General features: G+C 38.3%; 2 protein-coding genes across 3 annotated transcripts in view; one reads left to right on the forward strand and one right to left on the reverse strand.

Annotated features, from left to right (window-relative positions):
- The window catches only part of SCYL2 (SCY1 like pseudokinase 2), a 37,275-nt gene extending 28,632 nt beyond the window's left edge, over positions 1 to 8,643 (reverse strand). The window contains exons 1-2 of one of the 2 annotated variants that reach the window (XM_074168204.1): positions 8,440 to 8,643; positions 3,304 to 3,508 (exon numbers count right to left, since the gene is read on the reverse strand). In XM_074168204.1, coding sequence (XP_074024305.1) covers positions 3,304 to 3,480 — 177 coding nt within the window. In that variant the 5' untranslated portion in view covers positions 3,481 to 3,508; positions 8,440 to 8,643. Of the gene's footprint in view, positions 1 to 3,303; positions 3,509 to 8,439 lie in introns of those variants that run through there. The other variant, XM_074168203.1, reaches the window with a different exon arrangement.
- An 82-nt stretch (positions 8,644 to 8,725) lies between these two features.
- On the forward strand, positions 8,726 to 22,957 carry DEPDC4 (DEP domain containing 4). Its single transcript, XM_074168663.1, has 9 exons — positions 8,726 to 8,807; positions 9,688 to 10,114; positions 10,633 to 10,787; positions 11,341 to 11,524; positions 13,814 to 14,040; positions 16,705 to 16,847; positions 17,070 to 17,195; positions 19,190 to 19,268; positions 21,663 to 22,957. Exons 1-9 carry the CDS (start codon positions 8,729 to 8,731, stop codon positions 21,878 to 21,880), a joined length of 1,638 nt encoding a protein of 545 aa, XP_074024764.1. The 5' UTR covers positions 8,726 to 8,728; the 3' UTR covers positions 21,881 to 22,957.
- The last annotated feature ends 2,207 nt before the right edge of the window (positions 22,958 to 25,164 follow it).

Below are 25,164 nucleotides of genomic sequence, written 5' to 3' on the forward strand. Positions count from 1 at the left end.
TGCCAGAGAGACTAAGCACAGAACAAGGAATAAAAAAAAAAAGCCACAAAATATTTAATAACTACAGTTCACCATCTATCCTGTGAACTGCATGATGCAGTGCTCTCGAAAAAAAATAAATGTGATCTTGTTAAAGACTAAGTCATGAACGTAAAAGCAAAGGAAATTTTAAGGTAGTTGTCAGAGTGCTTGATTTTAGAAACTTTGTTTTCCCTTTCATTTTTGTTCTCTATTTTACCCATATGCACTCACACATTTTTTAAATGAATAATCAAATGTAACTCAATATGAAAACACATGATGTTTTACCAAAACCTCCCACTGTGCAAAGCAAAATAGTCTCTGAACTAAAATACTGGAAAGCATTCCAGTATTACTCTGCTCTTTTGCCAGAAAAAGATTTTCCTCCATCTTTTGGGGGAGGGGGGTATTTTTAGAAGCTTGCCAATGTTTTTTTTATAACCCTACATTCCCATCAGTTTGTTTCAGTCACAAGGTATACAATACAACTATTTCAGTTTTAAAATTAATTAGCCTTTAAAGCTTGAAGAGTAGGAAGCTTTCATTTCAAAGCTACTGTATGCAGAGCCAAAACAACAGAAAGCTGACTTACCTACCATTAATACATTTAGTAATCCTACAATAAAAGTTAAATACAACTACAGTAGTCTTGAAGTGAAAACCATTATATCCTTAATTCTGCTATTTTTATGACTGAGCTGCCAAAAAGGACATTAAGTGACCTTACCCTATCTATTTATGATCACACTTTCCAAAAAGAAAAAAAGCCAAGTGCCATATTTCACCAGAAAAAAAAAATATAAGTGCATAAAGACTAAGTTAAAAAATCCAAGTTGAGCAGAAACACATATTGTAAAATTAGCAACACGTTACTTCACGCCCACACGTATGACCAGAAAGACTCATAAATCTTTCAAACAAACAACAGCAAATCAGCTATCAAATAGCACCACACAAACATACGCACACAGGTAAGTAACTTCCTTACATTCTGTTAGCTTGTTATTCAGTCAGCTATAAAGCAAGCAAGAAAAGACAAGACACATTTTAAAAAAATAATAAAAAAATACAGAAACACTCAGAAATCCAGGAAAACCAGCAAGGCAAGAACCAGGCAGAACTCTGAAAAGAAGAATAAAATCATACATATCTACTGTCACCAGAGATGGAATATTTGTAACTGTCCACTGACTTAAAATAAAAACCAAATGAATCCATATTTGAAATCTTAACTTCAACTGACCAACTTCTATAAGACTGCTGACTTTCGTTTGCCCCAAGAACAAAAATTTCTGATCAGATCTAATGCTGCAATGCTAAAACTCCAAATTTAGCTATTTTATCTGGCTACAGTGACTTAAATTATTACTTGTGTTGTTGTAAAGTGACAACACGGGCAATTAAGCCCTTACATCCTGCTTGTCTGATTACAATACACATTACTGTAGAAAAGCTAAGTGCTTGTAGCTTCAAATTAGATATATGCACTTGCAATATAGCCAGTATGTGCATCACTTCACAAGTGACTGCTACCACTTGGAAAATGACAGCCAGCCACTTCCATATTGCCCAGCCAACATTCAAGAGGTACACGCAAAAGAAACAAAAAATAATGTTAAAGAACAAATATATTGCAACACAACACAAACTGTTTGTATTGCTGCGTAGTTTTATTTTGCAATGTCAAACTGAATGTTGACATGATGTTACCTAACTGGCAGTATTAATAATGAATGGTAATCGCATGTGAAATCACCATCCATCTAAAATTCCCTGCAGTACAACTCCTGCTGTATTTTTAATGACTAATGATGGCACACAAACGTACAGCTGTTAGCCAAGGTTTACAGAGATACTGCAGGTGTGGTAAAACCTGAACTAAAACTCTGCAAAATCAGTGGTCAGAACACCTACTCAAAGCTTGAAGAGCATGATCGACAGGAACCAAGTTATATACACTGTCAATTAGTCAGTGAAAGAAACTTGCTACAACTCCCCAGACATTAAAGCTACACCTGCTACAGGTCAAATGCTTACTGGGCACAGAGACTGTATAAAACCTATCAAAACTACTATACTTTCAATGTTATGAGTTCTTTGTATAGTTGAATAAGACCAAAAGAACTAAAACAAACCCCAATTGGTACATTGGGTAAATTCCGTTAACACTAGATGTATAGAGTTCTGCAACAGCTAGACAGATGCTTGAGAATATGGCAAAAGTACCTGCTTAACATTACTCAGATTCTTTCACAATCAGGTCACACATTCTCCACATATTATTTATTCTGCATAGTATATTTCTTCTCTATTTGTTACAGTTTATTTTTCTAGCGTCTAACAGATTGCATACATGTTTTCCAAAGTTATTCCTTTGTGTCCATTTCTTTTTGGTACATCTGTAGCAAGCTGATTCATTGTCTAAGTGACTTCACATCACGTCTGCATCAAGTTTAACTGAAAGCCATAGCTTATTAACACTTCTATTTACTCGTTGAAAATTCTATTTCCTTTCCAAGTCTGAAAAAAAAGCTTTCCACATTTCTCCAGCACAACAAAATAATTTTCTGTAATAACAGTTCTTAAACTCTGTTTCTGGCAAACCTTCTTCCCAAGTCACAATCTCACTTTCATTTACATATGTGACTTCCAGTGAGTCAAAAGTTTATATTGTAGTGCTCTAAACCCTAATACTTTAAAGAAACTAAAAGGGAACAATAATGATCTGAAAGCAGCACAGGGAAGGCACAACTCACTTCCTCCACAGCCGCCTCCTCTATTCCATGCCTTCCAGTCACTGTATCTCATGACTTAACAGTTCTAACCCCTCAATTTCTGTATGACAGCTGAGCAGAAAACTACAGTCTTTTTGCTGCGAACAAACAAGGGCATACTTCATGATTATTTTATACTGTAAAATGACAGTACTGCTGCCAAAAAAGCTGCAAGATAAAATAAATTGGGGAAGCAATCCGTGTTAAAACAAACTTCTTCCTTCTTGTCAGATCACTTTTAACTCAGATTAATTCTTGATCTTGGTCTCAAATTGTATGCTATGAATGCAGAACCACTTCTTTCTCCAGCAGTGAAGGCTTAAAGCAATTATCATCTATGTAGCTGAGAACATTACATTTAAATAACGTTGAGTTCTTTGTTTCATTTTACTTACCCTTAGCACTAGACTGCCCGGTTGGATTTCATTTTTAAATGCCACTTACCAACCGCTACCTATCAGTCTGTTATCTAATGCTTATAAACTTAGGTTCTTACTTGATAACCCACCTGTTTTGTTGATTTTTTAGTTCCGTTAAATATCTTCCAAGCAAGACCATTACCACCACTGGCAATATGTCGGCCAACATCAAATTCTCTGGTAACAGGATTTCCCATGACTGCACTGGTGACATCAGCCGTTACCTTTGTAACGGTGCTCTTCAACTTATTCAGCATGGACTCCATTGTCTCAACTGTACACCAACGTATTATCCTACAAAGACAGGAATAAAAAGCTTCACAGTCCTTTCACAATTTCTATTAACGTAAGACATATGTTGAAAACAATAATATTAAAGGACATCTAACCAAGGATGCAATAGGATATAAGAGTAACCCACAAAAAGGATACTGATATATAACTTCTGAGGCTTTGTAGTTATACACATATCTGTGCACATACACCTGGAGATTCTATGTCATTGCTTCTACTCCTCCTCCAAAACTTTTGAATCTGTTGATCATACTTCCTTAGATCTAACAAAGCAATTAAGAACTGGGAAATTCAACGTCTTTTGAAAACGGGTGACTGAATAAAGCAGAGAATCTATAAACTACTCCCATAAAGGGAAAGGTTCACACCTTTTATATCAGTATCAGTCAACAAAGAAAACCAAATCTGAAGGAAATCGGGCTCTTTTGATTCCAGTGCTTATGGAACTACATATTTTCTGAGGGGAAGGATTACTTAAGATCCCAGACAAGCAAAAGAATATATGTGTATAATACAGAAGACAACTTTAAAATGTGTTCTTCCCTAGACTATGCCTGTCAAAATACAAGCTCAAAATTCAGTATTTTACCCAGCAGATTGCTGCCTTTACTATTTGTATGACCTAAGTATTAATGAACTGATCAGCTGCTGCAGAGAAAGGACACAAGAAACCATCTTTTTATGCTTTATTTTAACAAAATTGGACAAGGAAGTTTTTTACATCACCTTCCAAATTTAGGAGCTAAAAGACTGTGGCAACGTAAAATTTAGTTCATCTTCCTCTGTAGTGTGTACTTCCACAGTTTCCTGTGTTGTCACAATTAGTGCCAAAAAATCTGACTTGCTTATTCTGCAAGATGGAAGTTCTGAAGCCTGCGTCCCATTTATACAATTGTCTCTCTGATAATGGATACGCAAGAAAAACGAAGATAGGAAAGAACAGTGAAAAAAAGAGATAAACGTTAATCTTCCGTATCAGTGTGAGCAAAGATGGAGAGAGAATGCAAGAAGAAATGATTTCCTGGAATCAGTATTATGTGGTATATTCAAAAGCAACATTTAAGGATATTTCTTTAAATGCTCTTTCAAATTCGGTGTGAAGAGTACAAATTTCTCCAACCTATAGTAAAATAAACCTAAGACAGCAGAATACATAGTGAAATTTGCAGAAATACTATTTTCATTTATGACCTTATTTGCCTCAACTCATTGGCATATAATTTGCATACAATTACTTCTTTGAAAAATAGAGAATGTCATTCCTATTCAAATGGGAGACAAGATTCTGTAACGATGAAGAAGATGTTTACCAAGTCATGGTAAGAAAGACAAAAGAAGCAGAAGGCACTAACAAATAATCCAGTGAGCACTGAGACTAATCAGCCCCAATATCCTTCTGATCTGATGTGAGGTGCTTGCTTGTATAAATTAAATTTCTTCCCACTGTATTATATACATTTATAAGGCAATGTTCTGGTCTACACAGTTTATCTGGTATCTATTAATATATACATTTATGCCACAGCTTTTTCTACATTCAAGACAAAGATGGAGTTTGTTTCCTCTCCACAGCTCCTTAGCCTCACAAAACCTGTAGCAACTTATTTTTGACACTTGTATACCTCAGTCAAACTTGACTGAAATCAACCACACTAAAGTTATTTGGACGTGCACACCTTCTCCCCGCTGGTACTATAGATCTGATTCCATTAGAAATCGGGACAAATAATCTGATTAGTATTAAATTGGAAAGATAGACTTGATTTCTAAAAGAGGTAATAAACATACTAAACAAAACTTCTAAAAAAGTTATATGAGTTACTGAACAATTCGCTCCAGTATAAATGTATGTAACAGTATTAACCTAGTCCTAATCAGACTCTATCACAGTGCTGGAAGCAGGACATCTATGCTGCTCTGTCTTGGCTAGAAATCTAGAAATCTAGAAATACACTAATCCTGTGGCTCCACAGACATTTCTCCAATTCCCATGTCAGCTGAGTGACACAACTTTGTGCTACTAAATGAAGAATCAGACTACAAGCTTTAAGAAAATATATTATAAACAAGAAAAGTATACAGCTGCACAGATCTTGATCTTGCAAATATTCAACTTTGAAATCAGAAATAGTAGCTACGGCTTCAATGGGATGACTCAGAAGCAGACCCAGATATGACTACAAGCCCGTTGAAGGTGGAGTTGGTCTTAATTGTGGGGACTGTGAGTTTTAGATATGAGAAGCAAAGTCCTAATACAATGACATAATCTTAAGAATAATTATGTACTTGCTTGGGCTGTATTAAGTGTTTTGTTGAGAATACAGCTGGAAATAAATTATGGAAACATAGAATTCCTTTATTAAGTAATTTCATTACAGTAGGTTACATTTTATTACAATATATTAATTTTACTTTATGAATTGTGCTATGGAAAAATGCATGCAATTCCTAGCTGTGCAGCCCACGACCAAACAGCTATTAGACATTGGCTAGTATCCCTATATAATGGAACTTTTCATTAACCTGATAAACAGGTAGAAACAAGGATCATGGAGTATTCTAAATAGGAGCCATAGGTATTTCCAGCTCTCAGAGATTTTATTCTGCAGCTGTTCCATGGGACAAACTCTATATGCTAAAGGATTATAAAATCGATCCTAATGAGTTTAAGATAACAAAAAATCTAATTAGTTGGTTTTAAATCTTTTGCTTTTTGCATTGTTTCATTTGCTCTCAGCCATCAGACCTTCTCTAATATCAATGCAACACACTGTTGTGTTAGAATTCCCAAAACTAAAGAGATGCTTTGCAAAATTAATCGCTGAGATACTATGAAGAAAATGCATGCACGTATGTGTTCAAATTCCTTTGTATAAATTTGAAAGGGGGATTCTCTATACATGTGGTGGAAAAAATGGTGTAGTACTGAATAAATCAGAAGTGCCCTCTGCTGTGGGTGACAGACTAACTGCAGTGAGAAGCCTGGAAAAGCCACTAGGCGAGAATGTTACCAGCATTCCATTGTCTGAAGGATTAGGATTTAAACATCAAGCCTGGTAGACCCTGTCCAACCTGTTCTTCTCCATCCTGACAGTATGCAAACTACTGTTTAATTAAACTACTGAGCAAGGAGTACTGAGAAACTTACTTCTCAATAAGCAGACTGGTTTTAAGTTTACATCCATCTAACTTTAAATTTGTAGAAACCCTCAGGTCGACATTTGGACTGTAATCTAAAATAGCTATTTTGCTTTATAAAAACAATTGTTATTAACAACTTTAGTTATGGTTAGACTCCATATATATCAACAGAAACAATGTACCTAGAAAATCCATGCCAAAAAAAAACAAAAAAAAAAAAATCTATTTTGGGTAGTTTCTATAATACCACAAATCATGATGATTTAACCATATCTGAAATATGCAACTTTAGTTCTCACCTGTATGAAAACAGGTTTGTTCAGTTCTTTTAAGACTGAACTACTCTTTATAGAAAAATTAACAACCACGGGACAATAAAGTCAGTCACCCACAATGAAACTTTCATTTCACATTAAAAGATAATAAATGAGAAAAATCCGAGATCTTACAAGTAACTGTGTTCAAACAAGCAACACAGGACAGGCAATAAACATGTAAGAACCTTGATATCTTCCTGTTTGAATTTCATGGATAATATTAATGCTACTGATACTAAGTCCATGAAACCTGGAACTAATCCTAAAAAGAAATAGGGATGGTCAGTGTGTTGTTTTCACGAATTTCCCTCACAATCGATAATGGTCTTTGTGCTGAAGTAGATCAGCAGCAATAAGATAGCATGATGACAACCAATTCACCTGGCAAGGTAGCAAGGAACAGCCAACGCAGCAAAAAGAAACAAGGCAAAACATTCAAAATATTGAAATAAAGGTAAATCCAAAACAAAGATTCCTCACCGCTCTGTAATTCTCACTCATGAAAAACAATGGTGTGATTTAAAACTATTAATTTATCCTTGAGCTAATTCATAGCTTTATCTGATGTATGGATACGGGTGCACACCGTACAGCAGTTCACCATACACTCTGCCCGTAGTCTGACCTGTAACAGGCTGGGATTCTGCTTTGTGAACCAAGGCAGCAGGCAGGTGCCACGAGTACTTCATGCCACCCGACCCAAACTCCTATCCCACCGATGTGATGCAAACAACGATGAACTGACATAAGAAATAGGTGCTAGAACAACTGAGTCTTACAGAAAAAATAAAAATAAAAAAATTAAAAAAAAAAAATTCAGGCACAATAAAGCTTTTGCATCCGTTACAAAAACAACAGGGTGATCAAACGCAATGATGCGCTGCTGTGCACGGTGTAGCTGCCCTCACTGCAAGTCACCTTCATGATAATGATATTATTTTTTTTTCTTTTCTTTTCAGTATTTCGATTCCAAGCTGCAACCAAAACCCTACTAAAAACTCCCGGAACGAGACCCGAGCAGGGGCATCTCTTTGCCGCCTGCTGACAAGCGAAACCCAAACTACAAGGCTGCACAAACCTCTGGGCTGTCTCTCACGGGCCAGTTCAACCACCACCACCACCACCATCACCACCACCACCACCCGCGAATATTTACTGTTGTTTACAGTGAGGCGGGACTCGCACGGCGCAGGGAGCTCCCTCCTCCCCGCTGCCCGGAGGGCCGGTAACCGCGGCGGGGCAGCCGGGAGGGAGCCTGCCTGCGGCGGCGTTTGCGAGCGGGTGACCCGCGATCCGCCGGCTCCGGCACCTCCGCGGTCCCCGCCAGGCCCCGCTCACGCCCTCCGGGGCGGCCCCTTTTTCCCTTCCGCCCCTCAGCGCCGGGCTCCCAGCGGGCCCTGCCCCCCCCCGCGTAATGCCACTAGGCCACGGGAAGCCGCTGCTGCCCCAGGGCGCAGGGGACAGGCCTCTCACCTGAGCCCGCGGGAAGCTGCCGGCACACCGCCCGGCTGTCCGTCGCCCTGTGGGCCCCGGCGGGCCGCCTGTCACGCCGGCTCCGTCTCTCGCTCCGGCCCCAGCTCGGCCCCGTCCCGCTCCGGCTACTCCATAGCGACGGCGACAGCCACAGCACCGGGGGAGGGCAGGGGGGGCGGCCGGAGAGCGCCTCACTTCCGCCCCGGAGGGGCGGTGCTGGGGCGGCGGCCGGGGGAGGCGGTGGGGGGCGGGAAGTGATGCAGGTCGCCGGCTTCCGCCCGCCGCCGTTATGGCGGTTTATTTGACTCCGCGGTTCCGGAGGCTGCGGAGTCAGAGCGAGCTCGAGCCGCCGCCGCTGCGGCGGCGAGGTGGGGGGGGGACAGAGGGTCGTGCGTTTCTCGCCTGGATGGGGAGGGGAGGGGAGGGGAGGGGAGGGGAGAAGAGGGGAGGGGGCTCTGAGGGGTCCGTTGGACGGGCCTTTAGGGTGGCTCCGGAGGGGCCTTAGGGTGCCTCTGGAGGGGCGAGAGTGGGGGGCAGGTGCTGGACAGAGGAGAGAGGGGTCTCCTCTGTCTGTAGCGTCCCTCACCCACCCCCAAAGTCGTGGTTAAGGGGGGGTGGCAGGTTTAATGTGTTGCAAACGTTGGTTTGTCTGCTGAGGTGAGAGTAGTACGTGGAAAAGGAGCTGGGGACTGGTGGAGCATCTCCCCTAGTTGAGGCTGGGAGAGCTGGGACTGCTCAGCCTGGAGGAGATAAGGCTCAGGGGGTCCTCATCAACATCTACAAGTACCTGAAGGGAGGGTGCAAAGAGGATGGAGCCAGGCTCTTCTCGCTGATTCCTGGGGAGGTTGTGGACTCTCCACCTTCAAAAGTTGTCTGGACATGGTCTTGTGTGGCCCTGCTTGTGCAGGGAAGGTTGGACTAGAAGGTCCCTGTGAGCCTTAGCCATTCTGTGATTCTATAATGAATTAATGTGTATGTGTATATACATACAGTATGTGTGGTAATAACAATACCAAAAAACCTTCTTCGCCTGTTTTTGTTCCCTTCTGTAGACTCCACCTTAGTGGGTGTGAGTCAGCTTACAATGAGGACTGATTCATGAAGTATTTAAGCTGATTTCTGGAGGAAGTTTAAATTTGTATGTATATACATATATATATATATATAACTAATTTCACAGAGTAAAAATATGTTTTAAAATGTTAAACTTTGTAAACATCTGTAAACTTCCATATAAATATTTTGCAGATTGTGATGGTCCTTTTCAAGCAACTCAGCTGTGGAACAGTATTATTCATGCTCTCCACAGTCAGGTGGAAATCAAAAGACGTAGACAACATCTGAAAACCTATAAAAACTGTTTCACCGGCTCAAATGCTGTTGATGTGGTACTGGCCCATCTTATGCAAAGCATGTACCTAAGCTGTAATGATATTTCTCGGCAGAAGGGAGTCCGTGTGTGCCAAGCGTTGATGGATCACAAGGTGTTTGAGCCAGTTGGAGCAAAGCTTTACTTATTCAAGAATGAGAAAGAAACGGAGTTTGAAGACACAAACACTAGTCTCTACAAATTTGTAAATAGCAATCTTACTCCTCTTCTTCCAAGAAAGCATGAAGACAATGAGAGCTTGTCTCCTGAGCAAATCTGCAAACAGAAGACAAAAAGATGTTCAAAGTGAGTTATTCTGAACTACCCTGATTATTTTTTTTTAAGTTAAGGTGGGTTAGCTGTAGATGAAGTTATGTCTGTCTGACCCAGGTATTAGAGACTTTTGAAAACTATGTGCTAGTTTTGAGAAATGTCAAGCTTAAATAGAAGATGCTACCTAATATTTCTTGGTAATGCTTTGATCTGCCTTTTGTCATTTAGAATAAAGGCTGGCAAAGTAGCATAAGCCCAGGAATCATTTTGTTTTGCAATCAGTTGTGCTGAAATCTGAGAATTAGCGTGAACGAGCTACTTGCTGGAAGCTGGTAAAAGAAATGGAACTAATAAACAGTATTTGGAATCAATATCCTTGCCCTTTCTGCAAAGCAGATGTGAATGATTGGTTTTCTAGCAGCAGGATAGACACCAGATGCAGTGAAGTCCTAAGTCCTAATTTAACAGCAATTCAGGAAGTGACAGGAAGATAAATGTGTCCTGATCATATTTGTTATACATATAATTCTTTTTTTTTTTTCCCCCCTAAGCAGAAGAAAGTGTGAAACAACACTTTCTAACCCCTTAGCATTAGAAGCAGCCAATAAAAAGAGGGTAGAGGAGCTTCTTCAATCAATAAATGTTCATGCATCTTTACCTCCAAAGATCATGGTTAATGAATCGGCTCATCTGCTTTCAAAAAGAGGTGAGGATTGAATTTTTCTTCTTAAAACTTGATTGTTCTTCACCACATGTACTTGGAGTGAGTACCTCATTTCTGTTAAACAGTGCCCCATAGAGTCCTGAATTTAACATCATTAATGACAAAACAGCTAAATGAGTGCTAAATGGGTAAGTGCTCATAGTAAGTAAACTAAAGAAAACAACTGGATTAAATTTTTGCAGGATGTTGCTATTCTATTTATGCAACTACTACTTCAGAAGGAAATAGGTTTTAAGGGTAAGTACATCTGTATTATATGATTATATGTCTTTTCTTGTACGTATTACTGATTAGAGTAGGTTATTACTAATTCTAATATGACGGGGGAGAGAGGTGTTTCCTTTTAAGCCTTCTTTCTTGGCATTCCAATTTTGATCCCTTCTTCCCCAACACAGAAACTTCACACTATGCTGTTACCTTGTTTTCTTTGAACACTTAAAACATTCTTGAGTGAGTAAAAACAGAGGTTAGTTAGTGTTTTACATAAGATATTATTTCTGAAGGTGGTTTATTTTTTGTTCATTTGTGGTATCAGTAATAGATGATGTCTGGAAACAGCAAACTCTGCTACGACTGCTGCAGCTAATTGATGTTCCGCTTCTAGAAGATATCTTGGTGTCTTCAGTGAAGACAAAACCAGACTGTTTTGGTAAAGAAGACCTGATTATCTCAAATACTTTTCTGGACAGAGAGGTTACATGTAGCTTAAACTTGCCTGAGTAAGTTATACATCTATAAAATGGATTTGTTAATAAATGCTTGATTTTACTCTTGATCAAAGATTTGTGTTAAGTGAACAAAATAGACATTGTTACACTTGTAGACAGGGGTGGCATTAACATACCTTTCTTTGACTTCTTTTCAGAAGTGGTAAGGGAATTCATGGAAAGTTTATGTTTAGGATTGGACACTTGAGGATTTTAAGTATAAATTAAAACTTTAACCTCAAGTGTTGAAGAAACTAGGGAGTGTTGAGATGAGACACTTCACTTATAGCTCTCTTCAACAGATATTAGAACTTGAAAAAAAATTATGGTGAGGTTTTTTGTTTGTCATAGTGCCTGATGGTGGTGCTGTGAAGATATAGTCAGTAAGGCATCTATTGTTAGCAACAGAAAAGTAGAAGCTAAGCTGTAGTGCTGAAGAATTCTTATATCATGAGAACATAAAAGTGAAAGTGGCTGCACATCGTCAGTGCTCTTTTCCTTAAAAGTTCTTATTTTTGTAGTGTTCCTGTTGATTGCACTTGGGCTGATCTCCATCTTAACATGTACTTCAATGAATATGTCAAGGCATGTCTCCTTGTGTGTATATATCTTAGTAATGCTTATTTCTGTCAAATCAATACAATTTCTATCTGTTGGTGATACTGAGGTCAATCTGTGTACCTAAAGAGACTCTTTATTACAGTTTTTATCTATTCTTGCTTTAGGGAGAAAATATTAATATAGTTGGAGTTTTATATAAGCTAATCAAACTCCTGATTCCAAACTAGGTTTATGGCTGAGTAGTATGTTAACTCCACAGGTTTTTCCTCCCAGAATGGCTTAATGAACACTTTGTCTTGAGCTTTATACTTCTGTTACTTGATTCTTGGGTGATTGATGGGTTTATGTCTCTTAAAATATCTCAAATGTAGTTATTACTCTGTATTATTCTGTGTTAAGTACCTCTAACATTGCTAATATGTCAGATGAGTGTTAATAAAATTAAATGCTTACTTCATTACTTTACAATTACTTAAGCAGGGGGTGGGGGCTGGAGCAGCATCTTTGTAGACAGTTTATTATTTAGGTCTGGCTTATAACATGCATGAGAAATGGAAAATTCCATGTATGAATAATAGCGACCAGTATTACAAGTAGTTGTAGGATTAAATGCCCCCAGTATGAAGGGAGTAAGCATAATTTGTATCTCAAATTTTCTGTCTCCAGTTTTCAACTAGCGTCATGTTATCCTTGAAATATTCAAATACCTGCTCTCCATGTATGTACTTACACACTGTAAATCAAATTCTGCTTGCAGTGATTGCTCTGGTCATGGGATCATAACTAAAGGGAGGTCATGATCCTATTTCTGCTTTACTGTATTACCCCATTTATGCATCCCAGAGTTATACAGTCCTTGTTGGCCGCAGCAGTTCTAACAAGTTCATGTTTAGCTAGATGTCCAGCAGCAAGTTCAATATCTTTGTTTCTGTTCTCCACGATAAAAATAAGATTCTGTGGATCTTAAATAATGTTTACATCTTCACATGAGTTATTGATTCAGTTCAAATTATTTTCTATCCAGAGTCAGCCAAAAATAATTCTTCCTCCGCCTCCCACAGGTCTATGATTTTTAGATTTCTTCTGGACAAAATGGTTAAGTCAGTGTCTTTTTCCTCTGACTTTCCAGCCTCTTTGAACAGTGAATGGTCTACCTGAATTTTAGATTGGCCTTATGTTTTCTCTCCCTTAGTTAAGTCATACAAGCAACAAACAATTAAGAATACTCATGCCTTTATAGCAGGTTGCATAATAAGCTGCTTCCGCAGTCTTCTGGGATTTAAACTATTTTTATTTTTTTCTGTTTTCGAACTAATTGTCTTGTGTCTTTTCTCTGAAGGTTCAGCCCCTTGCTTTTTCACTCTGGTTAGCCCTGGTGGGTTGTCGTTGTTTGTGTTGAAGTAATAGTGGAGTGGTGTTTGGTTTTAAATACCCAGCTGAATCAGACAAGTGTCCTGGGGTCAGTGACAGTCTGGCATGATTACAGCTTGTTTTGGTCGGCACATACCTCAGATGTATTGTCTGTAGCACAAGAGAACTATGGAAGTTGTTTATGTTGAGCAGGTTCTTGAACTAATACGGTGAAATAAATTACATAAAGTGCTCAATAAGCAACAAGTTTAATGCTGTGGTTCAAATATGTGACTATACCTGCATGGCTATTTCTATCTAATTTTCTTTAAAGTATGTTCTTATTTAATCCTTTGAAGTAAGCACTAAAACTAACTTTTCCTTCTACAGGCTTGACAAGTGGCTCTATGCTGCAATTGAATGCTTGGAGTATTTCCCAGACCAATTCATAGTGATGGTTAGTCAGCAGCTACCTCAAAGCACTAACAAACCGAGCAGTCTGAGTACATACAAGAAGATTCTTTTTGACGTTATAATAAAGTATTATAGTCAAAAGAAGGACTCCCTTCTTGCCACTCAGGATCTCGATATTCATTCAGGAATTATAGAACTTATAGGTAAGAGCAACCTGGAACAAAAAGTGCAAGTGAAAGCTGTATAAAGGATGGAACTTACTAAGCATTAATTTATTGAATCATAACACCATTTGCAATGCTATTGCAGATGCACTTTAATTTATAGGTTGGAAGGGAACGCTCAAGGTTGCTAGTCATAACCTCTCCTCAAGGCAAGGACAAATTTCAAAGTTAAATTAAGTTGCTTAAGGCCTGATCCAGCTGAATTTTGAAAATCTGCAAGAACAGAGATTCACCAACCTCTGTGGGTAACTTGTTTCAATATATAACTCCTCTCATTGTGAAAATGTCTTGCCTCTAGTCAGAATTTGCTTTATTGCTACTTGTGACTAATAACATAACTTTATAGCAATGATTTTACTTTTTTCTTGTTTACCAAAAAAAGGTTTTGTAAGTTCTGAATCTAGGATTTTTTTGGTAAAAAAAAGTTTTTTAAAAATTATAAAAGGGGCTGTTCAGATTGTGATTTCCCCCTACAAAAAAAACCCTCCCTACATATGATCACAAGTAAAAGAGAAGGCTTTAATTTAAATACTAGTTTAAGAATAATCCTACCCTAAAAAGGTCCCCTTATGTCTTCAGTTCTGTGGGTTTTATGGAATGTTATCAAGAGTTTCAGTTCTTAGAGACTATGGTAAGCTCTCTGGCATAGCAGCACAGCTGACCTGTGTAAAAATTGCAGCAGTGGTGGATCCTGTTGCTAAAAGCTCAAGGAAATACAACAGGCAGTATTTTATCAGTGGCGTTTTGCTAAGGAGAAAAAAAAAAATCAGATTATAATGGAAGTCATGAAAGGGAAACTATTGCAAAAGTATATAACCCATCCACAAAAAAAAAAAAAATGCTTGTTCGAAATAACTGATTTAGCTACTAGTGACTTCTGCTGAATGTTCACTTATGTTAAAGATGTTATAGTTCGTATACGCACTTTAAATACAAAACTGATATAAACCAATATTAAAGAATATTACTAAAGAGAATCAAACCAGCTAAACCTGTAGGCAAGGGAAAAGACGGTGTCTAATTCTGCTGAATTAATCTAATGCTTTAGTTGCCTGTAGATCTTTTTCCTTATTATCTGCTTGATCTAAACTACGTGACTCATGAACCTTGAGGGCTATTCTACTTTCTTATTCTTGCTTTTGTTTTGTCATCTTTGCAACTTAAGTCTGTGGTTTTGGGTCCTCAGCTGTGTTCTAGTTCATACTAGATCACTGTTAAGAGGTTGTGCTTAACTGTTTCACAACTCGTTTTCCCCTCTCAGTGCTATGATCCTCAGTGCATAAAAACTTGGATTCTAATAATAATTTTCGAGTAGAATCCAGTGCAGTTAACCTTACCTTGATAAAGTGCTGTTGCTCTGACTATAGTGCAAGAGAGCTCAAACTAGCTATGAACATCTACATATTTAAAACACTTTCAAAATTAATTTGAGAAGTGCTGCAGTTAGCTCAAGTACAACTTCATTTTGTTATCAACGTAGATACAATTATAACTGTATTTTCTTCAGTTGTTATTTTGATTTAAGATGACTGATAATACAGGTCTGTTGTGAAAGCAAATGTTGCTGTGCTTGTCGGCTTTAAAATAAACAGATTTAGAGTACTTCAGTTATGTTACAGATGAATGCAGTTGGTCAAACCTAGTCCATGTGGTTTATTGAAACTTTTTATGTTGGAACTTTTTTTTTTTTTACAGTCTTTTAAAGTAACTCAGTAAAGCTTTAATCACGGATCAGAGAAACTCTTACACATTTCTCTAGAAATTATTTTACTTTCTGTCTTCCTATCTACACTTTTACCTGTCTTGATCATGTCCTTTGGCAATTCTTTCCTGCTTTTATATCTGCCCTTCTTTTGCAAAAGGGTCACTTACTTGCTCTTTCCGTGTTCTTTTTTAACAAAGATGGTTTCAAATGGCTTGTGGTACACCCCTGAAAGTCCTGGATTGTTTCTTGTAAAATATAACCTCTGTCCCAGTAATAGGACAGAGGCCAGAAAATCATGTGTAGGTTCTATTCCTGTATCTGCCCTCATCTTGCTCTTGCCTTAAAAAATTACTTGACTTTTTGATAGTTCCTCACTTTCAAAGTGAAGATAACTAGAATTATCATCTAAAGGGGTTTTTATAGGAGAGTATTTCTACTTCAGCACATTTCCTTGAGAAACTTAAAACCTAATGGCTTAAAAGGAGGGATGAGGGTGGATGGACACCAACCAACAACAAACAAACCAACCAACCTTTAGAGCAATGAGAAAGCTAGAATTGTTGTGCTCATTAATTACTTTGAGGTGAATCCTAGAATATAATACAAAGGTGTGTAAACACAAACAGTGTAAACATCACTTCAGTGTTTGCACATTGTACACAGAACATAGTAAAGTCCTGTATATATTGTCCAGCTACATCTGTTTCCTGACTAGGTATGGGACAAAGCTTTTCAGCTTATATTGATTAAATTCTATATTGATTAAATTCTGTATTGAGCCTTGTCAAAAGGTTTTAGAAGTCCCTGATAACCTGCTTTGTTTGGAGAGGGAAAAAAAAAACCAAAACCAAAATTGGATTAATATTGGAATTTAAATATGTATTCTTGGCTCTGAAAATGAACAGTTGCACTGGATACACTGTTTTACTCCATTGCAGAAAAAGGAAAAACAGATCAAGCTCTAGAGGCATCACAACTTTATTTAAAATTATTAGCACCAAATATACGAGAAGAACTGCATAGACTCCTGACATTCATAGCCATTGCATCTGATTCAGAGGGCTACAAATTACAAAAACAAGTAAGTATCTGTTATGTTTAGTGTGGGAAATAGCACTTTCCTATAGTAAAGCTAAGTTTTTTTTCTCCAGAGTTAAAGTATTCTGTTTCCTGCCTTCCAGTGTGATATGTTTTAAAACAAGTATCAAGATGTTCATCCCACTGATAGCATCCTGTTATACTTAGTCTTTGCTAACACATTGCAAGTAAATCTAGTGCCAAATCTGAGTTCTTCTTTTTCTAGTTTGATAACAGATCGGTGATTGTCAAGACTTGCACAAAGTTCATCTTACAAAATAAGACGTTGTCAAAACCACAAGCAGAACTGCTGACTCAGTTTCTGATGGAGAATCACTCTGAGCTTTTCAAGGTAGTATTTTCCTTTCTTTATTGGCCTTGTCATTTTAAATGTTAAATGCCATGAACTGCCTTTTTGGAGATGAGAGTTCTGAGGAGCAGAGTTTAACGTTCCATCTGTTACAATGTCGTGGTTTAACACCAGCCGGCAACCGGGCACCACGCAGCATTGGGGGAGAGAATCGGAAGAGTAAAAGTGAGGAAAAACTTGTGGGTTGAGATAAGGCAGTTTTAACAGGTAAAGCAAAAGCTGCACATGCAAAGCAAAACAAGGAATTCATCCATTGCTTCCCATAGGCAGGCAGGTGTTCAGCCGTCTCCAGGAAAGCAGGGCTCCATCACGCCTAACGGTTACTTGGGAAGACAAACACAATCACTCTGAACGTCTTCCACCTTTCTCCTGCCCCAGCTTTACATGCTGAGCATGACATACTATGGTACGGAGTAGCCCTTTGGTCAGTTGGGGTCAGCTGTCCTGGCTGTGTCCCCTTCCATCTTCCTGTACCCTCCCAGCCTACTTGCTGGCAGGGCAGTATGAGGAGCAGAAAAGGCCTAGGCTGCCTAGCAACAACTAAAACACCAGTGTGCCATCAAAAGTATTTCTCATCCCAAATCCAGAAAGTAGCACTATACCAGCTGCTATTAAAAAAGTTAACTCTATCCCAACTGAAACCACAACGTACAGTTTAATAGTACAGTCAAGTAGGGTGAGAATCTATTTCAGACTATTAAGGACAGCTTTCTGGGAGCTTTTCAATCCTTTATATGTAATATCCTCTCTCTTTATTTGCATCATTTCTGTTAAGAAAATATTTGAACTATTAAGAAATTTTTATTGAGGCTTTTTGGCACCTTGTTTCTGATGGCTGTCTACTAAACTTTCAGGTTTCTCAGTGTCTTTCTCTTTTAGAAGTCAGCTGATGTACTCTGAGTGATAAATAAGATGGCATGCTCTGGTGCCCCAGTGTACATGTACAACTCTGACAACTCTTAAGAGTTCCTTTTGGTATTTTGAAATGTAACTTCTAAATTAAAGAAAATAAATAGAACCACAAAATGTAATGGCCTTTCTATTTAACTTGATCAGTTATCTAAAAATACAGATATATTTTATAGTCTCCTTTATTTACGTACCATCATATTGTCACACATTAAAAGATGCAACCTTCTCGGACCCTAAATTGACTTTCTGAATTCAACTGGTGCATTACAGTCGTGATGCCTTGCTACTGTTTTCCCCGACTATAAAATTTCTCACTAAAACTAGAGAAAGATGAACTAATTGTCTCAGCTGTTGCAAGATAGCTGTAAAATTCTCTAGACATTTATTGTCCAGTTACAAATAAGCCTCACAGAAATGTTGATTTGGTTTCAGTAAAATATTATTTTTAGTTCTTATACAACACATTGATTTCCACTTCTGACTTCAGCTAAAGAGATATGCGAGATCTTTATTTTTTCTAATTAGCTCCAGTTTAGTTTGAAAGTATCAAGTGGTTACTGTGAGTTTTGTATGTGTTAATATGCAGCCAAAACCAAATGGTTTTGGTTTGTTTTTTGTTATTAAAGGTTCTGACATGAGCATTAGGGCTTTTATTCATGATTGGAGATGGAGCCAGATCTGACAAATGAAGCGTCCACTGCTTCATAGCAGTGACAGCAGAGTGGATGGTGGCTTGCTCTTTCACAACTGCAGTTGAGAGCCTTGTGTATTATATAAGCTGAAATCAGTTCAAGGTCTACACTACTTTTTTTTTTTTTTGCTGTACTTCAATGGAAAACAATATCTAGAACATCTTGCCTCCTATTTCTTTGGTCAGAAATAAACGTGTGTATGTGTATTAGTGCAATTTTTTGAGAGATTTTGAATGTGTACCTGAATAAATGTAGGCATAGATTCTTTAGCAGTTAATGATGTTATTTTTAAATCATCTGAGTGCTTTAGATTTTCAAAAATACAGAAGTATTGTATTTGTAACGTTTTTCTCTGTCGGATTGTATTTTCAGACTCCTTTAACTCTTCTGGAACTAACTAGTAGAAGACTTGAGAATTTGCTGAAAGGACAAGATCCAGATATTGATTCAGGTAGATGATGTGATATGCATTTTTATATAAAACGTTCTATACAAATCAATTTATCATCAGTTGACTGTAATTTTGCATAGACTGCATTCTTTTATTGGAAGTGAGGCATTAAAGTGACTAATGGCTAACTCACCAAATAATTAAATTTTCTGCTATAATCAAAACACTGACCTCTGAATATTAGAGAACAAGGATTCTATTAATTATCTACTTCGAACACATTACAAAACTTTTTTACCAAATAACTGCTTCTGGAGAAATTAATGCAAAACATGCTTCCTGAAGTGACATGCTTATAATTTGATTTGTGAATTTGATATGATTTTATATTTAGGAACAGCATTCTTATTTCTGCCACAAGACACCTAAAAATTCTCATAGAGTTCAGTAGTTTGGGGTTCTAGTAGATGTCTTGAGCACAGACCTTTGATTGTTTAGTGTTTTGAAGAACTCTGTGCTCACCCAGAAAAGGAAAAAAAGTTTACTAAGAGCTTAAGACTTACAGAACGGTAGTGTAGCCTGAAAGGAAGGCATTTGATGCTTGATGACGTGTATGTGTTTTCCAGCTCGTTTCTTTTACAAGCTAATATTCCATCTGGCCTTGATGCCAAAAAACATCTTTCAGCACAGGGATTAAAAGAGTTGGCTTAAATAATTTAATTTTTCTCTGACTCTTCACCTTCATCCTTTTGACTTCTCTATTGCCAGTGCATTATGTGCTTAAATGTTGAAGAGAAGCCATTAGAGCACTGAATAACACTGTAACTTATTGTGCTGTTTAATACTATATTTAATACAGCAGCTGCCTGGGAAGTAGATTTGGTACAGAATCCTTTACCATCTGTGTTGGGTTCTGGAATCTCTCCAAATTGCTTCCGGTTCAGTGTTCTGAGTATCGCATATTGTGCAGCCAAAGAACACAGGGATGAGCAACAGAGGAAGGAGTTGCCTGTCTGCAGTATTCTTGGAGCCTGTGTGATCTCCATCAGCACACTGAGCAGATGATTGAAGTATGAACCTCATGCTATATTCTCCCTACTAAGTTTTGGAGTTTCGATCTGTAAATGCATATAGATTCGATGTACTTGTTGAAATAACTAGTTTGTTCTGACTGTAAGCGCTCCAGCACAGGAGAGTGTGCCTCATATTCTGGTGTCATTTTCCCTTTTCTCATGGAGGAGACAGCAGGAAAATCTTTCCTGGGAGCTACTGAGCTTTATTAGCTGGTGAGCTTCTGAAGGGCAGGTGGGAGCAGGAGGGGACCCTGATAAGAAAAGGGGACTGTTTGTTGTATGCAAGTAATCCTTAGGTTTTCCGGAAATATAAAACACTAAAAACACTGAGGGAGCTCTGGGGTTGGTTTTAATCTAGTAAGCCACTTGAAAGCACTGGCCTAAAGGACGCACCCTGAAGTTTCAGGAGTTAATCTCTCTACTGGAAGTTGTTAAGCTTTCCCTTTTGAAAGAGCTATCTTTTCTTGATCTGACTCTACTAAACCATAAAAAGTATTTCACATTTGACATTTGATGGAGTCATGGTAAAGGAAGGGAAGGACAGGTCCATGTGAAAATTCTGGCAGCTCGGGTTCCTACCACTCTCTATGAGCCATAAAAAGATGGTGTTTGTACAGAAGGAGTAGTAAGAACTTTTTCCCGTTTTGGCAACTGACATTTGTTCAACCTAGTTGCTCACTAATGTGTGGAATAGCTGAATGCCAGCCTTTCCTCAGGCCAGAACTCACTTGTCCAATGATGGGGTTTGAATCCTTGCAGGGCAGTGCTCTACTGCATAGGTTCAAAACATTTTTATAGCTAAATAGTGGTGAAGTTGCGTAACTCTTGGGCTGCAGTTCCTTGCTCTGCCCTCACCGTGAACTGCTGCCTGTTCTGTCATCTCTGCTTTTGGTGCCCCAAACATGCTGAGCAGTATAGTCACCTAAAAGTTCCCGAATTCAGAGGCGTGGTTCAGAGGCAACTGTTTCTCCGAAGTATTTATTCACTTGCATTACCTACTGGACCTTGCTATGGATCTGATTCACTTGCTGGGAATCACTGCATCATGACAACTGCGAGGTGCTGTTCTTGTCATGTAGCGTTCTTCATTATCTCTTCTGTTTGCAAGAACTGTATTGGCTCTTTGTCTCGCAGGCCTGATTGTAATACAAAATAATCTGTGATATTGTGATTGTGCCACTGCTTTTCAATTTTATTTTTGCAATTAATGTTTAGATGTTCATCCATGCTCAGCCCATGGAGGGCTATGTGTTTCACATTGTTTGTAGAGAATTCACATCTGAACTGGAATATCGATATACCTATGTTTCTGATCATATTTTTAAATCAGGCTCTTGCATGATGCATTAAGCTTAATCTGAATCTCTGATTTCTTACAAAGGCTTCACCTTCTGTCAGCGTGTAACAACTAAAGAATATGAAGAACAAAAGCAACAAACAAGTCAATATCTTCTTGCATTGGTTCAAGAGATAGACAATGACTCCACTATTCCTTTGAAGCAGAAGAAGAAATTAATTAAAGAATTCCGAAAACACCATTCTCTCATCTATTGTGCTGGTTGTAAAACTACATGTGAAGTTTGTACTCTAAATGGTTAGACATCAATACAGCCACTTTTATTTTTTTTTTAAGGGAGATGCATATGAAAATTGTCGATGATACAAACAAATTTCTTCTTATGTCCTTACATCTTCAGTTACAGGAAAGTATCAAAATTACTATGCTGCTAAAAAGCATTAATTGTAATTAACGTCTCTTCTAAGAAAATATACTTAATAACTTTTAAGTTAGTGATAATGGCACAGTGCTTGTGCTGCTTTGAGTTTGGGGATTGTCACTTTTTTCCTTGTGTCCTACAACCCCATGGCTTTCTAGCTGAGCCATGTCTGCATTCGGAGCCGTGCTGGTGTTCATAACCAGTAAGATTTTTAATCTTTTCTATCTATAGTTCCTAATTTAACTGAAATCTAATCTTAAACTGCAGATTATGACTCCTGTGAGTATTGTAAAAGTGTACAAATTACGTCAAAAACGTTAGGAGCAGGTCAGTAGGTGTTGAGTCTGTGGCAGGAATGATTGATTAGGCCGAGGAGCTGTCGTGCTCGCAGTCAGTAATTACAGCCTCTTACTCCTTCCCCACTCTTGCAGACCGAGTGAGGTGCTGCTAATCTGGTAATTATGTAAAAGCAAGTAAAAAATTAAATTTTGATAAAACTTGAGGAATGATAATCCTGTTTTAGATCTCTCAGTGTACTTCACTGATTTATTTTAACATGAGGATACTTTGATAGCGTCCAGGTGTTTGTTATAAATGCTTTGATAGTGTTTATGGATTTATAGGGCAGAGCTAGAAAGCGTGTTGGCCTGCCTTCACACGTTGATGGTTAACTGTACATTGACAAGGAAATGTGGATTCAAATCATTAAATAAATGTGATGTTATAGGGGTTAAATTACTTCCATCTTCATGAGAGCTTTTTGATCATGTATTGGACATAGAAAAATAGAATTGAGATTGGAAGGGACCTCTGGTCTAGTCCCACCACCCAGCTCACAGTGGAGTCAATTAGTGGAGCCTGCTCAGGGTCTTTTCCAGTTGAGTTTCGAATATGTCCAAGGTTGGAGATGCCACAACCTCTCAGGTGAGTCTGGTCCAGACTTTGACCAGCCTCACAGTGTTTTAAAAAAAAAAAAAAAAAAAAAAACCAAAACAATGCAACAAAACAAACCCCAAACAAACAAGAACCAAAAGAAACAAACAAAAACAAACCCCACCTTATGTTTAGGTAGAATTTCTTGTGTTTCTTGCCTCCTGTCCTTTCACTGGGCAGTGTCTGGCTCAGTTGTCTTTACTCCTAAAGCCTTCTCAAAGCTAAACGATTGCGATCTCAGCCTCTTCCTTGTATGAGAGATGCTCCAATCTTTTATCATTTCCGTGGCCCCTCTGCTGGACTAGCTTTGCTCTCACCATGATTTTTTTTTTTTATTGTGAATTATGCTTCTTTAGGTATCTACATCTTCAACTGCTCTTAAAAAGTGTGGTCACAGTTACCAGGATACCAAAGTTTTCTGAAAACAAGTGTTGTTTTCTTTTCTTTTATAAATTGAAATGGTTACACTGTTAGATATAACCAACTATGTGTACAAGTGATAGGTTGTGTTAACTTGCATATTTCAGGTGGCCCTATTTAAATGACCTGGCCCTATCAGAAGTCAGGGAATGTAGTTGAAATCTATCCATGTGTCCCTGTTGCTGCAGTTGTTATTTAACAGTGACTGTCTAGTGTAAAATAACTAATTTTTGGAGGAGGGAAAAAAGACCAAGTTTCACCTTTCAGAGGTAAATTCCCTAATTACTAGACTACAGGGGCACATATTCTTTCTCTAGCCCTGTGTTGGGGTCTTGGTCATTCTCCCAGAAAAGGGAGCATGTACAGAAGTAGGATATTGAGAACTGTAAAGTATTTCCTGATTAAGTGCTTTTGGTGTTGAGTAGTGGGAGAAGGGGATTCTCTCTCTCTCTCAAGTCACTTCACTGGCTCTCACTCAAAATACTGAAGCTGGTAACAGGGAGGGGTGACAACATGGTAATTTGTAAGCTAGACGAACTGGGAATTGTTTGGGGAAAAACTGTGCTTTTAAAAAAAAAAAAAACCCAAACAAACAAAAAACAAATCCTTGCACTTTGTGACTTGATTAGAATTTTCTTGTGCTAATTTAAAGATGATAATAAAATATTGCATAAAAACCACTGTATCAGTCTATCATTTAATATTGCTTTCATAAGGTAGAGGCAGCTCAGCGTGTGTAGGACCAGGTATCAAAAGGCAAGGAAATGCTTCAAGTGGACAGCAGGAATTTATAGGTGCCAGCCGCTTTCCTTCAGCCCATGGGACAAGTCAAGATTGATCTAATCCTGCAAAGGAAAGGAAGAGCTCTTGAGCGCCCTATTTTATTCACCTACCCTGACTGGAGGATCTACTAATTTTTCATCTTCTGTTGAAAGAAATGTGATATTTTACACTTAAGTATAAAAGCCTGCTGAACAGAACAAGTTTGGTGAACTACAAATTACTGTTTTTCAGTTACACTTACATTCCAAAATTAGGAAAACCTTATTGGACTTCAGAAAGTTCTGTCACTTATTTTTAACAATATTTGACACAATCATCTGGTAGGGAAATGTTGATCTCTCATTTTTATTTATGATTTCTAGGGTAGAGCTATCAAATTAATTGCCAATATGAATTTCTATTTGAAGTATAGAATTTCCGGAGTAAAGAGTTTAGTCTTGAGGTGCTTTCCAGTGCAGTCTTATCAAAGGGTAGATCTAGATTAGATATTGGGAAGAAATTTTTCGCTGTGAGGGTGGTGAGACACTGGAACAGGTTGCCCAGGGAAACTGTGGGTGCCCCATCCCTGGAGGTGTTCAAGGCCAGGCTGGATGGGGCTTTGAGCAACCTGCTCTAGTGGGAGGTGTCCCTGCCCAGGGCAGGGGGGTTGGAACTCGATGATCTTTAAGGTCCCTTCTGACCTAAACCATTCTATGATTCTGTAAGAACAAGCGACACCATCTTCAAAGTAAGCAGGCTTGTTTCTATTCATAGAGCATTCCTGTTTACTTCTACCGAGGAAAAGATTCATTGTTGCTTTTATGGGAACAACATACATATATCCTTATTTTAAGTCCCAGCTGAAGCATACTGATAATTTTGTGAAGCAGTTATTAAAAAAAAAAGGCGGTTGGACACAAGGGCCTCTACATGTGGCTATCAAAATAAGTGCACTAGACTTATTATGTCCTGTAGTTTCTTACAGTGTAATACAAGAGCTGTATCCCAGAATTTGCAGGTAGTGTTCTCCTGCATTAATACCCTTGCTGC

This window comes from Numenius arquata, chromosome 2, assembly GCF_964106895.1.
Source record: "Numenius arquata chromosome 2, bNumArq3.hap1.1, whole genome shotgun sequence".
Taxonomy (NCBI): Eukaryota; Metazoa; Chordata; class Aves; order Charadriiformes; family Scolopacidae; genus Numenius; species Numenius arquata.